The sequence below is a fragment of the Pelmatolapia mariae genome, linkage group LG1, assembly GCF_036321145.2.
Source record: "Pelmatolapia mariae isolate MD_Pm_ZW linkage group LG1, Pm_UMD_F_2, whole genome shotgun sequence".
In the NCBI taxonomy this organism is placed as follows: domain Eukaryota; kingdom Metazoa; phylum Chordata; class Actinopteri; order Cichliformes; family Cichlidae; genus Pelmatolapia; species Pelmatolapia mariae.
The window spans coordinates 26,238,960-26,255,721 of record NC_086227.1 but is presented as its reverse complement, the minus strand read 5'-3'; the positions used below and the strand labels follow the sequence as shown (position 1 = coordinate 26,255,721).

The 16,762-nt window shown below is 44.2% G+C and overlaps 1 protein-coding gene across 1 annotated transcript; it reads right to left on the bottom strand.

The window, feature by feature from the left end:
• Positions 1–1,783: 1,783 nt before the first annotated feature.
• Positions 1,784–10,097, bottom strand: dld (deltaD). Its single transcript, XM_063461281.1, has 12 exons — positions 9,721–10,097; positions 9,285–9,578; positions 8,397–8,457; positions 7,393–7,650; positions 5,830–5,890; positions 5,595–5,725; positions 5,317–5,486; positions 5,012–5,228; positions 4,729–4,905; positions 3,909–4,632; positions 3,521–3,776; positions 1,784–3,433 (listed from the first exon to the last, which is right to left on the bottom strand). The coding sequence occupies exons 1-12, from the start codon at positions 9,772–9,774 to the stop codon at positions 3,428–3,430; spliced, it is 2,409 nt and encodes an 802-aa protein (XP_063317351.1). The 5' UTR covers positions 9,775–10,097; the 3' UTR covers positions 1,784–3,427.
• Positions 10,098–16,762: the final 6,665 nt, after the last annotated feature.

Sequence of the window (16,762 nt, the reverse complement as noted above, 5' to 3'; positions counted from 1 at the left end):
TCCCTGTCAGAATAAAAATTGTATTAGAAGAGAGAGGTGGGGGGGAGAGGCTGAACCAGACAATATATCATCCTACACACACACAGATGTATAGATTTGTGTTCACATTTTTGTGTTGAGTTATTTACAATATGAGTGATGGTACATCTTGGACTTCTTTAAGAACTAAAAAAAGAAAATGTTCAGGATTTAGGTGAACGATAAGAACAAGAAATGAGCCCATGTGAAGTGTGGACTGACTGGATAAACATTTCTCTATAGATTTGACCATGAAGAAGTTTCGATTTCCCCCTTTCAGAAGTTCAAAGAGTTGCTGTTCTTTATGTGCAGCAGGACAGCAAATGGCAGCCAGTCACCGGGGCTTTGTCTGACTATTGACACCAGAGAGATGCCGAGAGGGAGGACGCGAGTGTGTGCGACTGTTCAGGGGCTGGAGGACAGCCTGACAACAACAAAGGACCAGCTTTAAGCCTGTCTCCTGTGATTTTCCAACTCAGCGAAAAGCTATTGTGGCACAGAAAAAAAGTTAAGTTAAAAAGCTTAGCATGGTATGTGCTAACAACTGCCTGCCGCTTGTGTAATACAAGCAAATACTTTTTGAGTAGCCACAGTTGCAGTCTTTGGAAGGGCAACCGTCGCTGTGTCTGCAGCCGGTGGGCAGGTCAGTGGTGTGATCTGCTGCTCTGTACGATCAGTTAGGATGTGAAAGATTCATCCCTTAATGTGTCAATATTGGAAAGGAATTGTGAACTTTCTTTCTACTCCATCATTCAAATCTTACTTCAGTCAGCCAGTCCATGACCTCTCCTGGAGTGTGTGTGTGTGTTATTGTGCTCCATGTCGACACTTAATACAGTGTGTCCTCTGTAATTGCAGTAAATTTCTGATCATCTGTCATCCAATTTCACTGTCCTGTGTATGTGGTGTGTGTGTTTATATAAGACTGCAAACCAGATGAGTTTCTTTGATGACTACTTCTGTGCTCCCAGTGGTCGCTGAATGACACACACACACTTAAACACACACGGAGTAGTGCAGGCAGGGGCAACTGGGACTAAATCCAGACTGGTGGTTTCTCTCTTCAGCTATAAATACCCCTGTGCTTAAAACAAGATCACACACACACACACACACACACACACACACACACACACACACACACACACACACACACACACACACACACACCCCAATAGTCCTGGACTCTGAGGAGCATAGAAAAAAACATTAATTCAGAAACACATAAAGATGCAGACTAAAATAAATACACACACGCACATGTGCAATCCCTCTCTCTCACTCTCTCTCTGTCTTTCATTCACACACACACACACACACACACACACACACACACACACACACACACACGCACACATTACAATACACACAAGGAGATGGGTCTGGCCTCAGAGGAGGCTAGCTAAGCGTTCTATGATTATGGGGTGTGTCTTTGTCTCATTTAGTGGTTCCACAAGGAGACAGTCTTCTGCTGTGTCAGACAAACACACACACATACACTCTCTCTCTCACACACACACACACGCACACAAATGCAAAACACTTATACTATCACTAAGTGACATCAAATCCCTCAGCTTCAATTTTCCAGATTACTTTTTTAAAATAACCTACAAATGTAAGAACGGCCGAGTATTCATGCTTTGCTAATTTACACAGCTTTTAAGAGCATGTTGCGTCCTTCTCATAATCCCTCGTTAAGCAGAAAGGGAAAAACAAGCATTCAACACCAGATGTGCTGTATTTCATTCCTTTTTTTTTTTTATTTTGGAAAAATATTGCGCCTTTTTTCCAGTATTAAAAATGACAGGCTCTGTACATCAGACTTTTCTCTTAAATACAACACAGTCACAGTGGTCTCAAGTGCCTAACACATACATGCATACATACATACTTACATACATACATTATCTGCCAGATAAAAAAAAGAAATCCAACTTAAATTATAACAGGATTAATTAAAAAAATCACAATGAAATGGAGCACAAATAATTACATAATTAAATTAAAAGAATACATCTTTCTTTAGATAACAAATAAAATAAAAACAAATGATCTCAACCAACGGCAGGCAGGGTGATGGTGTCCTTGAACTGGCTAACAGTGGAAGAGTGAAGGGAGTGGAAGTGAGCAGTGCATTCAATGACACAGGCGTGAACTCTCCTACATGCACACACAAACACACATAAAACCACACACTTGTGCTGTCTCTCACACATGCACGCTCACGTCTATAGTGCAATGAGGTCTTGGCAGTTGAGACTAGTCCTTTATAGTTCGGCCTACTTGGAAAAATCAACAGCATCACTAGAGGTCAGGAAGAAAAAGACCAAACTGTCAATTTGAGCTGCTGATGCAATTTCACAAAATTCTGGAAATGTTCTGGAAAGGGATGTGCAGCAATTTCAAACAGAAATCATACACGAACTGATAACTAAACTTCAAATATGTTTGTTTTGAGTTCTTTCATCTGGATTTTTTTCTTCTTGGTTCGTCCTCTAATGCCAAAAGTATTTCCTAAGTTGCTCTGCCCAAAACATTTCCCTGTGTGTCACAACTTTCAGGGGTCAGAGGCCAGTATGGCCCAACAGAATCCATGTTGGATCGATCTGCAGTCACTACTGGAGTCTTTAGCTCTTTAGTTTGTGCTGAGAACCAGCTCAGCATTGTTTCTGTCAGTGCTGCAGAGGAAAAGCTGTTGAGCTGCTACAGAAGTAGTCCCACAGTTTAATTTGTGTCAAGAAAGCTCAGACTGTGATTTATATTTAATGAATAGATTGTAGCATGTTTAATGTTTCTACAACTCTGCTCTCTGCTCTGCAGCACTGCACAGAACTCGAACTACTCATTATCCATGACAGATTTTACACTGCATTGTAAAACACAGCACATAACAGTACTACAACAGTACTTTAAAAATTCTCAGTACTCCAAAGGTACTTCACTGTTCATTCAATCAGTACCCCATGGTACTACAATATCAACTGTCGACATACAAGTCCATATTCCACTGATTGGAGTTCATCCTGTTACAAGCAGTAAGTCATCTTGAACTGCAGAAGACGTCTTCATCAGTTTGCCAACAGTCTTCACTGGACTAGACAAGTACTCAGCCAACGCTGTTTCTGTACAAAGTCTGTACAAGCGCTCGCATTGCCTCCTGGTACTCCGTCCGTAGTGTTGAGTCAACATTAGACCTACATCCATCCAAGAAATATCCAGAATTCACCCGTAGTACTACCGTAGTACTAAGTCCTTGCCAAGTGGGCTCATCAGCACCTTGGCTCAAAGTCCTCTGGTAAATCCGAGGGAACAGCAGCAAACAGCAGGAGTAAAACCTCCTGGAGACAAGCTGAGCTCTACTGCTCAGGGCTGGTGTATGTGGACCACCACCTGGTTTTCACTGGTATCATACCTGTAATACAGAAGGGACAAAGTCAGTCTTTGGAACTGCAGTTTTTGTGTGTTTTATGGGCGTTTGGGTCTATTTTTGCGTACTCACCTCTGTGGCAATGATGCATTCGTCTTTCTGGTCTGATATGACGTAGACAGACTGGTATTTGGTGTCACTGGTGCACTGGTACCTGCTGTCACTGGGACCGCTGCATTCAACATCACTGGTTGACTGGAATTTAATGTCGCTGGTCGACTGATATTTAAGATCGCTCGCTGCGTGACAATTCAAATCGGTGGATGACTGATATTTTGCTTCACTGCAGCTCAGTGACTCGGCCACAGGTTTCTTTTCTGATGCATCACTGTGGGATAAAAAAGGACAGAGAAATTCAGAAATGCTGTCATTCATGCAACAAATGCTTTCACAGTGATTAAGGGGACATCTGCATGAAATAGTTCCAACCGTTAAGAATGTATTTTGATTGGTTGTGTACCTGTTTTTCCTCTTCCTGTATCTCTCCTCTGTATCTGACTCATCCAGCATTTCACATTTGACCTCTGGCTCTTGGTGACCCTCCTCTTTACATGGTGGCAACTCCTCAGGTTGAAGCTCGTGGACCAGGTTGTACTCCACGCTAGGGTACCGAGATTTAAAGCCATTCTTCTCTGTTCCGTTGAGCCCACCGATTCCACTCAGACCTCCGAGAGATCCAGTGAGATCCGAATGATAATCTGCCTTCTTGTTGGTGTTTTTAATTGATGTTGTCATCAGAACTCCCAGTTCCTTGTCGCTGCGGAGACAGTTGTTGGTGGTTGTCAAGTTGTTCATGGTCTCGTGGCTGTCACTGTGGACACTGTCACTGTGATGACTGTGCCGCTCCTGCAGTTTTACCCGAATGTAGACCACCAGCACAGAGCATCCGATCAAGATCACAAGAACCAGGAAGACGCCGATGCACACGGCCGCCCAAGGGAATCCTCCATTGTCATCCTCCACATCATCAGGATTTTCACTTCCAGAGTATATTCGATCGGGTCCATCCACAACCGGATGACCCCTGGGAATCTCTGGTAAGAGGAACTGACAGTTGTGACCGCCGTAGCCGGGCACACAGGCACACATATAGCGGCTGCCTCGCTCATGACAAGTGGCTCCATTGTGGCAGGGGTTGTGTTTGCATCGGGAGACAGGAGAGCTGCAGTTTTTGCCAGTATAGCCTGTGAAAATAGTACAGTTTAAGAATCTGAGAAAATGACACTAAGCTGCATAAAAACTCATGTAAACATCAAGACATTTGTCAAGAGTTGTCATACCTGGGGGGCAACTACAAGTGTAGCCACTTCCTGTTTCCTGGCATGTCCCACCATTCTGACAAGGGAAGGAGAGACAATATCCAGAGACGCTAGTGCCGCTTTCCTCACAGTTAGGACCTGAAAACCCTTCAGAACACTGACAGAGGTAGGAGTTCACCAGATCCACACATTCTGCACCTGCAGAGGGGAGAGGGATTAAGAGAAAGACCAGTGATTAGTCTCTGGATGTTTTAACCCTGGGTTCAATTATAGGTTTAGGTGAAGTTAAAATCAATAAATGTACCATTTAAACAGGGGTTGGACGAGCAGTGGTCAATTTTCTTCTCGCAGTTGAAGCCAGCATATCCTGTCGGGCACTGACAGAAGTAGCCACCTTCCGGATTGTCAACACAATGTCCGCCGTTGAAGCAAGGCCCGTCTGCACAGGTGTTGGCGCTTAACTCACAGTTGTTACCATAAAAACCAGGTGGGCATGTGCACTTATATCCATTGTCATTGTCCTATATTGGAAAGAATGTAAACAGTCACACACAGGTTTCTTGTTTCCACATCATCTCTCTTTCTGTCTTCCTCTCCTGTGATACTCACAGTGCAGCTGCCTCCGTTGCGACATGGACTTCCGGAACATTCACTGACTTGGATCTCACAGCTGGCCCCTGTGTATCCAGGTAGGCAGGAACAAGTGTAGCTGCCCTGGCCAGTGTTAGTGCAGGTGGCTCCGTTAAGACAGGGTTTGTGGTGTGTACAGTAGTTCAGATCTGGAAACACGAACAATAACCAACCGTTACAAAAAATGTAGTTTAAACCTAAAGCAAAGAGGGTCCAAGCGGGAATTAAGCATGTAGTAAATGTGTCAGTAAACTCACCCTGGTTGCAGAAAAGCCCACCCCAGCCCTCCTGGCAGTTACACTGCCAAGGCTGTTGGCAGGTGCCATGGAGGCAGCCAGGGTAACGGATGCAGTCATCACAGTAACGCCCACTAAAGCCCACACGACACCTGTGAACACGACAATTATTTAACACTAATAGTAACAGAAGAAAATATATTGAAACACTGTCATATTAATTTATGGAAACTTAAAAATGCTTTTCTGGACTTACTTGCACTCTCCTGGTTTATCACAGAAACCGTGTTCTTCATCACATCCAGGAAGGCAGATTGCTAAAGAGAGGAAACATGCACGGTTAGGTAACCCATTGGAAATGAGGCGTGTTTGCACTCCATCAATCTTCCAATCACTTTAATTCCTTTTCAAGTCACTGACAGCTTGTCTGACAGTCCATCTGCTTGGCCCTCAGGCCTTCTTATCTATTTGGTGGAGTCATTCACCTTGTCTGGTGCCATGTTTGTCTGCCGAATACATTCACCTGCTCAGGCATGTCTCTAGAGTATCTTTATTCTCTATTATTAAGAGGCTTAATTCACCAGTCTTTATGGTTAAAGGTCTTCTGGAGGTCTTCTTAGCACTTATAATGCAAAAGAATAAAATTTGGAGGGTAATTGGTGTCACTGGGTCACTCTTGTGAACAGGCTGACATTTGCTGGTTTCTTCATTGCTTCAAAAGTTGTTGAAAATGCTACCGTTTTGGCCTTAATACCCACACACGGAGCTACGTCAGTTTTGGTCACCAAACGAGGGGGATGCAGCCAACAAGCCCTCTCTTTTAACATGGTTGTTCTCCCATACAAAAGCCTCCCACACAAAGCCTCCTTTCTCCCCTTGACTGTGGGTCAGAAGTCCTTTTTCTCACCCTCAGCCCCTCTCTTTCCATATCCCTCCCTCTTCTTTCTGATCCTCCTTTTTCCTCGTTTACTCTCCCATCCACCTATCCCCTCCTCTCATCTTCCTCTCCTATCCTTTCCCCTCTTCTGCTCATCCTGTCTCTCCTCACTCCCCCCCCCTCCTCCTCCTCCCCCAAGGGCCAGCTGGTCTGTGTGGAACTAACCACCAGACAGCTGCTCCATTGTCTCCTCTCACCGAGCAGCTGCCCCCTCCACAACAATACACAACCGTGCTCGGCCAATCAACAGCCTGAACCACAACAATACAGGACCCCCACTTGGCCAATCGGGGAGGAGGTTTTGGGCGAGGAGGCCCCAGTGGTCTAATGGAAGGCACGCGGCGTGTGAATTACTGAGGAGCCACTGCGGCTCATTAGAATGGAGGCCTCTGGTGCTATGGGATAACTAACTGACGCCTGTTGCACACGGGCCCCGCATTATGAGGTGAAAAAAAAAGTCCCCAAACAATACAGAGAGGCAAATGATTGTTGGGAAAATTAACTTTGAAAAGTAGTTTATAAACTGTAGAAACTCAAAACCCCTTAAAGCTTATGTGTTTTTCATTTTAAAAGTTAAAGAACTATTTTTTTTAAGATGGCAGTAATTCCAGACTAAGCCGGAACTAGTGTTAACACGTCTCACTTGTGAGGCAGTATTTTGGAATCAGGCACTTTGTGTAAACATCACCGCTTGCTGCTAATGATTGTGCCACTCCTTCAGCTTATCTAAGCAGCTGCCATTGGACTGAATATTTAACTACTGCATTACCACTAACCTGAAGGTGTTTGTGCTTGCCAACTATATCTCTCAGTTATGGATATTCCTCACATTGCTCCATACAGACTTACTGACATTGCTTGATTAAAACCAAAACCACTCACGTTCAGTGCAGTAGTGTCCCTTCCAGCCAGAGTTGCATATGATCTCTCCACGCTCGCCGCAAGTGAAGTGTCCGAAAGCATCATCTCGCGGGCGGCAGAAAACAGAGCAGCCTTCGCCGTAGTAGTGCTCATCACACAGGAAGCGGTAGGAGTATCGCAGCTCAGTCTTGCCAGCTGTCTGCACATCACTGAACCACTCTTCTCCCACACTGAGGTGACGCTGAGTGGCGATCCTGCTGATCAGACGCTCTGGGTTGTCTGAAAAAGTAAATCACACAGCTTGTTGTGAGTCACATGTTGTTGTTGTGAAGCATGGCTTTTCTGCAGAGCGTAGGACAGGGTAGGACCCTTTCATTCACATGAAGCTGTCAGTTATATTCCTTTGTTTACTACAGATTTCAGGTCTTGCAGAAGCATATGTGCTTACGCTCCTGCAGAATGACAGCCACACATGTTTTTGAAAATGAGTCTGTTATGCAGTGAAAAATAAAAGGCCAAGGGGTGAAATCTGCTGTCTGGCTTGCAACAATGCTTTTCTTGTGAACTTTTTCCAAATAGAGACAGATTACACCATAAAACCTCAGTGCAATGATAAGATGATGGCTTAAAGATGACAACAGCAAATCTCACCACAGAGACAAATCTGAGAATGCCTATTATCACGAGACAAGTGAATCCACGCAGGAAATTGTGCCATTATATGCAAAAACCCAAATTATATGCAAGAACATGGCTGTGTAATCAAAAACACACTGGACGTTTGCCTCACTGAGATGTAGCATTAGCTGATTCCCCACACTATAATCAGCAGACGTTTAGAAATGATTAACCCTTATTTACTTTTCAAGGGAAGGTGTGTGCCTCAAAAAGTTGGATCTTAATTCTTATTAAAATGGCTGAAAGGAGAAAAATATGACCTGACATTTGAAAGAAAACCAGGAAAACCTATTTGCCTTCTGCTCTGTCTTTGAGTTACACTACTGGCTTTTCTTGCTGTCACCCACCTGTTGTCAGGTCGTCCAGGGAGTCGGTGTGGAGAGCTTCAATGATCAGTGAAAACGTCCCCTGAGGAGAGACAGAGAGAGAATCAACAGCTGCTTAGCCTACAGGCCTCCCTCCCTCCCTCCCTTCAGAGCAGCAGCGGGCCATTAGCAGGCCTCCCAATAAACTTCACAGCCTAATTCTCGTGTTGATTAGGTGCCTAATAAGGCCCGGTACCTGCTCCCCTTTTCACACCCCTGCCCATATCACACTCTGACACCGCTGTAAAACCAAACGAGGCGGAATTTCACGCTGTGCTGCCAATGATGTGCCAACTCAGAGGATGTTAAATTTCCCACCACGGCTGGTCGGAGGAGAGAAACGTTTGGTGAACACCCCTCTCTCTCTCTCTCTCTCTCTCTCTCTCTCTCTCTCTCTCTCTCTCTCTCTCTCTCTCTCTCACACACACACACACACACACACACACACACACACACACACACACACACACACACACACACCCTCCTCCCCTCCCCGTTTTATCCCACCAAAGAGCACAGAAATACTACAATAGCCCCTCTCACACACGGCTGACAAAGACCCTCACAAGTGTGGAGTTTGAGAGCATCTGTTGCGTTCTGCACTCTTCAAAGCTAATACATCTCAGTCTGTTAATGCCCTTCATTACTCAAAGTTTATGGGACAGAGAATACCTCAAAACTACGACTTCATTTTTTTTCGGGGTGGGGGTAACTGTATAATTACCAAATTGAGGCATTGGGCCCGAAAAAACAAACAAACAAACAAACAAAAACAGTAAATGCACAAAACTGAGCTCTAGACTTCAGTTTATCATTATTTCCACAATATTATTAATAATATTACCGATGATATGTCCTGCTTTTACTTACTGGCCATGTGAAACCGAAGGAAAAACGGATCGGGTTGGTGAAGCTGTCCGCGTTGGTCTCCGGGACCTGGAAGGAGTTGGAGCCGAGGACGGGAGTCACAGTCCCCCCATACGTGCAGGGAGGCTCTGGGGAGACGTTGGCCTGATAGTGCTTCAGACAGACCCGAAAGAAAGTCTTGCACTCACACTGCTGCTGGCCCTGCAGGTGAGTGGGGCAGCAGTTGGCATTCCCAGTTATCCCCTTCTTGTTCAGGAACTCCTGCAACTTCAGCTCAAACACGCCCGAGCACAGAACCTATAACACACACGCGCTTAATCAATCGAGAGTATTTGAGGCAGGACCCTTGAGAATCAATCTTAAGCTGTTTGTATTCAAAATATGTGCAGAGGGTATTTTAATACCCTTTAATGTTAAAGTTTGCTTTCATCGGACCTACCTGGCAGGTGAGTACGGTGAGACTGACAGCCAGGAGCAGACACAGGCGTCCCATTGTGTTGACAGCCCCTCAAAACCAGTGAAAGCTCCACAAGTCCGTGCAGCCCGGCTCAAACACTCATGGAGAAAGTCCTGTAAAACCTTCCCAGTGTCTCGCAGTCAAGGTGAGTCTTTGACGCGCAGTGGGGGTGGGAAGAGGAAGTTGAAGTGAAACTTTTCCTTTTGGTGCGTCTGTCTTCCGCCTCTATATTTTCCAATACACTGCGAAAGTTTGTGACAGAAAGGCTGTTGCAGTGCAAAGTAATCCCCAGCAGACTGATCCACTCGAAGAAACGTGAATGAAATCCCCGATGGAAAGAGTTAATTCCAATCAGTCGGTGAAGAAGCAACTCTTGATAGGCTTGTTTGTTTTTCCACTTGATTGATCATGATATGCTGATCCTAAACACAGAAAACAAATCTGCGGTCCTCTCCGTTTTCCTTGGTGTGGCAGTGCGTGTGTCTGATGGGTCTACTGCCCCGTGCAGGGTTTTATACGGGGCCAGCAGGCGAAGGGTAATAAGATGCAAATGAGCCCCTCTGCTCCTCTTCTTCCCCTCCCTCCACCACCACCACAAGTCCGCCCAGGGGCCATCACAAAGAAAGGGAAGGGGGAGGTAGGGGGTGCACACAACTTTTCTAAACCCGCCCCCCTCCTCTCTTTCTCTCAAAGGGATGGACCAAATGGCTAGTGAGCTGTTAAATGTGCAACAACCCCATGCTTCCCCCGATGCCTCCCTCTTCTAGGACGCACTGGGCCCATTTACATTCCGACAAATTATTTTACCTCTGGACAAAATCCTCCATCAAGCGATTTATACACATGCTGCAGCCAGACACACCGTGGCTTCTTATATTTGAGGGGCTATGGTAAAGGTTTGGCCTGGCTCGTTCCTTGGATGGCCAGCCGGCCAGCCAGCCGTCCCAACTGCGTTACAACGACCATCTGCTCCGCTGCATTCCTATGGTGTTACCCCTGCCGTGGTTTTCACAATGCCACACCCCCAAAACAAGTCGCTCTATTCTTATTATTTTATCTTTATTTCTTGGCTTAGAGACCTACAGCCTTTCTTCCCACTTGCGCCCTCATTATAAAAACATTGCTGCTGTTTTCCTAATGCAGGCTGCACTAAGTGTGCTGTTATTTTAATATCCACGTCTTGATAAAAATGTGACTGACGAGTGTCTTCTTCAAAACAGTATTGAATATTAGAACTGTGATACCGAGAAAGAGCTTCATTTTAACTCATTACGATTTTTCAATGAATACAATCGATTTCCTCTAATCGTTAATAGATTTTGAACCATTTTGAGTGGATAATGACAAGCTTTAGGCGCTCGAGAGTATAAAAAAAATCTCCGATAGTGCGCTCAGTGGCCTCAGGCGAACACACCTTAACCGTATTTGTAAGCATGCCTGTGTATTTCCCTTAGTTGCAGTTTGATAGAGACAGTAAAAAAACAAAACAAAACAAAAAAACTTGGTGGTGTGTCACTCGCGTGGCTGTCATTAAGGGACTTTATGGGGGAAAGGAGGGGGAATATGAGGCGGGGGGAGGGGGAGGGGGGAGTCATACTAGGAGTAAAGTTTTTTTTTTCTCTTTGTGCTTTCAGCTGTATGGTAATTGGGACGGCAGCACCTGCTCTCCCACAATAATACAGCACCAGAGAAAGAGAGAGAGGGAGAGAGAGAGAACGAAGGGGAAAACATGGCCGGGTGCATAAACAATAATCTTACAATGTGTTTTATAATAAAACATCACATTAACGAAATACAGTCAGATTCTATTAGATGCTGCAGACCATAACCCTATTCACGCTACAGTATAAGTCAGAGCGTGTGCTCGCTGTACACCAGGTTGGCAACACAACTCGCGCAGGGTCCACTGTCTAATTTGCATATGTGTGTATATCCGCAGAAAAATGTGGGCAAGAATGCGCACTTGTTGGCGTGATTTATTCTGAGCTTATCTCTGGCATTCCCAACTGTGCTGTGATTCTTTACCAAGTCATTAATGTCTCACGGGATTACATATATATCTAAAAAAAATTAGCAACCCTGCAGGAAAGCAACAAGTAATTAAGCAATTGTTTTTCAATATAGATAGAAATGAAAGGCTCCAAAGATAGCTGTTGTGTAAAAAGACGATTTCCGATGTGATTTTATGTCCAATATGTTTACTTACATTGATAAATAGACCACAGTCATCAGGATTTACGAAGGAATTATACATAAAATAAAGAAATTACATGTTTCACAAGTATTTTTACTCTAGTTAATGTACCTATATTATTATCAGCCCAGCCCTTATTGAACTGTTATGTCGTGTTTGTTGAAAATTATGCTGCCCTCTTTGCCAGAAGTCTGTTGAAAAAGACATTTTAATGTCATTGATAGTTTTTACTTAGATAAAAGAAGTTTATATAAAAATAATTTGGCTAAAAACTGATTGCAGCTTCTACTGTACCGTACATGGTGGTACATATGAGAGATATATTTGGCAGACTGAATACCGACTTTTACTTATCTATTTATTTTTGGACATTTCAGTTCATTCACTTTAGGTTCCGCCCGTTTCATGTAACACCACATTTTCAACAACAACAAAAAAAGAAAACCTTTAAATGAGGTTTGAGCAGCAGCCAGACTCACTAAAGAACTGAGCCCTCTTCTAATGTTTACAGACAGTAGCGCGCACTCACAAGGGCGCGCGCACTGGGTGATTTTTTTTAGGGGGGAGCTTAATTAAAAACTCTAATGGAATCTACTCCGTCTGCATATCATTACTGCTTTGGTTTGCCGCGGTACACAAACAGGGCCTTCATTCACACTCCACAGATAACATATGCACAACTTTCGGCCTGTCATGTCAGGCGCACACGGCGCTGACGGGCTGCTGCGGGAGCGCCGCAGTGCCACCGCTGCACAAGTTTGATGACCCTGCTTGGTTCTCCCCTCCGGGTCAGTGTATACATGTCTGATGTGGTTGCGTGTCCGCGATGTGCTCTTTACACTCCTTGAAAATGATTGAAAGGCCTTTAACCTTAAGCTTTAACGCTATTATCCCTGCCTGCCACCGTCTTTCCACATACCCGTATGTGTGTTTAGCTGTAGGACGCTGCTCAGAGCTGCTCATTTCATTTAGCCAGTTGATTTCAACCCCCTTTAATAGCCTGTGATGCGTCTATGTGGCGTGGCGTAAAATCCCCCCTTCTCTAGGCCTTTTATTTACACTCATCCCGACTTTCAGAGGTCCCTGGTGCTCTCTTTCCCTCTGTGTATCAGGCCAATATACCATCAGTCATTCATCACCATGACATGGCACACATTTTCCGATTACGCCAGCAAAGCGTGACTGAAAGGCATGGTTACATGGAAAGTGACCCCCCCTCCATCGTTCACCAGCATCAAGACAACATTTTACCCTAAAACGTAATTTATGCCGAGAGCTTCTCTAATTGTGTCTTAAGGAAACAGCAGAAAGTAGAAACTCCTCCCTCTTCTGATCCCCCTTTGTGTGTGCGTGACCGTGCGTGCACGCGTGTACGTGTGGGGTTAAAAAATAGTTTAACTGGAGGTCGATTGTTTAACTGAAGTGCTTTCCTGTTGTCTATGTGTGTGCGTGTGCGTGTATGTGTGTGTGTTTGTGTGCGCGCGCGTGAGCTGGAGCTCCGTGACACATAGTGGAACAACAAAGGAAGAGGTCTCGCGCCCCGCCGCCCATTCATCCCTTTCTCTTGCGAAGTAATTCCCATTGATTCCTATTGAACGGCGAGTCGCGAGCCCCTCGGGGGAGAACCGTGTGATTTGTGAAGGGTCGCGAGGACAAGGCACGCCCCTCCTCGAGCCCGGCCATCTGCTCACCAAACACCACAACACCAACCAAGTACCAAATGGCTTCCTTCATCTCTGTCTCTGCGTAGTCTCTTAATTTCTCCGTTTACGTTCACTCATCTACTCCATCTCTCCGCCACCATTTCACCTCTCACTCCTTCATTTCTCTCATCCCTCTTGGGTGGAAGAGCCCGAATGCCTCCGTAGGTGGATCAAGGCCTACTGGATGCTCCCGGCCAAATCACAGTGGAGGCATGCAACGGGTATGAGGTGGCCATATGGCCTGTGCGTGTGTGTGTGTGCGTGTGTGTGCCAAGAAATGGATGGATGGATGGCCGTCGTGGGAACCTCCACATCATCACCATCACACCGACCGTAAACATTAACGCACACATGCTGGGACTGCTGTAGGAGAGATAGATAGATTCTCTCATTAACAGCAGCATTGTGATCAGGAGGCTCACCTCACCTGGGCCAGGAATATACCGACTTACACCATCTGTCAGCCTCATTGCGACACATCTACATTTATCATTTGAACTGGTTCAAATGTGAAAATGTGCCCTTATACATCACATAAAAATACTGCCTGCTCCAGTGCTTGTGTTTAAGTAACAGGAAAAGTAAATGAATTAGTAAACAGAAAATAAAGCAATTGTTACCATTTTCACACATTTCCAAAGATTACTTGGAAAACGTATTATTTTTTTATCTTCATCATACTTGGGACAAAGTGTGGTGACAAAGCACTGACAGAAATGTGAAAGTAAAGAAAAAATACCAGCGTGTGTGGGTGTGTCTGTGTGTCAGAACATGTGCCGCTATGTAGATATGTGAAGCTCTATTCACTCCAAATTATTATTATCACTATTATTATTGTAATAATTAGATTGTTGGTTGCTTTAAACAAGACATTTGAAGACATTCTCGTAATTTTAGGGAATCTTATAAAAACATTTCAGTAACACAAAAATATTTTTCATGAAATATTGCTCACCTTCAGATTTTTTCAAACAAAATGTGAGTTACAAATAAATCTACTCCTGAAGACTGTGCAGAAATGGGACAAAGCCTACAAGATGCTGCTATTTGCTGTTTGTTATGTTTGATGTAATGTTTGATTTATAAAGAGCAACCAACCAAACAAACAAACAACCCCTGCTTGCTCTTTGAACAAAGTGAACACCCCCCACCAAAAAAAAAAAAAAAATCCCTCAGAAGAGGGGTTTGCCTTTAGTTTAGAAGCACCCTCCAGCAGCAGCAGGATTAGCCAGGCCAGCTGCCCACAGAGACCATGAGCCCTGGACACTGACATCAGGCGTGACCTTAGAGTGGTGACTATCAGAGACCCTGAGGGGATCTGGACAGCACTGTGTATGAGTGTGTGTGTGTGTTGTTCATTCAGTTGGACAACTGTTGAGCCTGTATAGATTTGGCCAGCGGTGTTCTTTGTACGAGTGTGTGCGTGCTTGTATGGTCAATTCTTTCCGGGGGTTAACTGCTTATCCAGTACAAATGGGAGGTGTAGGGGTGGGGGCGCAGTTGTGTGCTCCTGGAACATCTGCCTCTGTTTCTCCTGAGTCAAGCTGTGGTCAGGAGAGGAGGGGAGAGGGAGAGGCAAAAAGGGGGGAGCAACTCAAGGGGAAAGACATGGAAGCAGACAAGGGAGAGTCAGCGCAGAAGAATGAGGAAGCTGAAATAATCCAAGAGGCACAGGTCAAAAACACTGAGTGCTAAAATGGGGACTGGACTGGTTACTGTGTTTTTATCTACCTATCTAATTTTGCTATCATGTTTAGGTACTACTACTGGGTTTATTATTGCCCGCTCAGTTCACAACAGTAACAGTAACAGTATATATGTGAGAGAAATTATGGAAAAGGAGAAATGGTCCACTCAATGCTCTCACAGACTCATTCATTCAAACCCACAACACTGTCAGAATGAGCCACAGTAACCTGATGATATTAGTATGAGCCAGATTTGATAATACGTCAAGTTTTCTTATAATGATTTTTATGGTTACTTTGACCATTAGAAACAGCAAGTGTGAGAAAGAGATAGCTAAAGCCTGAAAGAGTGAGCAGGTCAGTGAATGTGCTGCTTCAGCGCAGTCTCTGCTTCACCACTGCACAAGTTAATATTGTTTACACCTGGCCACATGGCTTACTTCAGCTTATGTCATAATAATAACAATAAAGTTAAATTACATCATGCTCTAATTTATACATCGATTTGCTAAACTAATGTGAAAATTACAGGCTGATTGGACTATTGTGATATTTAGCTTGATTTTGTGTCAATGATGTAGCTGACAGTGTCAGTGATGTAGTATTATTATCTGTGATGTTTGTCTGGAGGCACTCATATCGACACCTTGAGTTACAGGTCATAAACATAGACCTAAACTAAACCCTTGCAATGCTGAGAGTTTAAAAGGTAGCACTTTTCTTCAAACCCACAGTTAGCAGATGTTGCCCTTATAAAACTTTCAAAGATTGTAGAAAAACAGTACAAAGACATATTAGAACACAGAAACTGTGTGTTACAGGTTCTCACACGTAAACATTTAATCATTTTTGTGCTCTTCTATGAAAGTACATTTTGGGTTTTGGTATGCTGACCCAGTCAGGGAACACCACTTTTTGTTTTTGGTCAACTAATGTATATAAATTAACTGTAATGAAAATAAATGTTGGTTGCCGTCTGAAGCACTGAGACATTTTCATGTAATTCAGTCTAAAAATATATCTTATCATTTGACTTGTCCTTTAATTTGTTGAAACACTTAAAAGATAAAAAAGCTCAGGAATTCTGAACAATAATCTGCAGCAAAAGCTACAGACTTTAAACAAAAAACGAATACATAAATGAATAAATAAAAAGGGATATGCTGCCGTCATTTTAGCTCCAGGTGCATTTGGGAAAGGTGCCCAGAGCCTGTAGGCCAAGTTCTGGGTGACATCAAAATGCCTTCACAAGCCCAAAGGTCATAACTCTCGAGTGGGTGATTGGAAATGAAAGTGGGCAGATTTACAACACAGCTCCTCCCTCCTTGAAGATTAGGTTTTTGGGGTTTTTTTCTGGAAAGCGTAGATTATTGTCCTCTCAGTCCACAGAGCATCTGGCTGTAGAGCGACAGATGCTGACAGCTGCACTGACGGCCAGC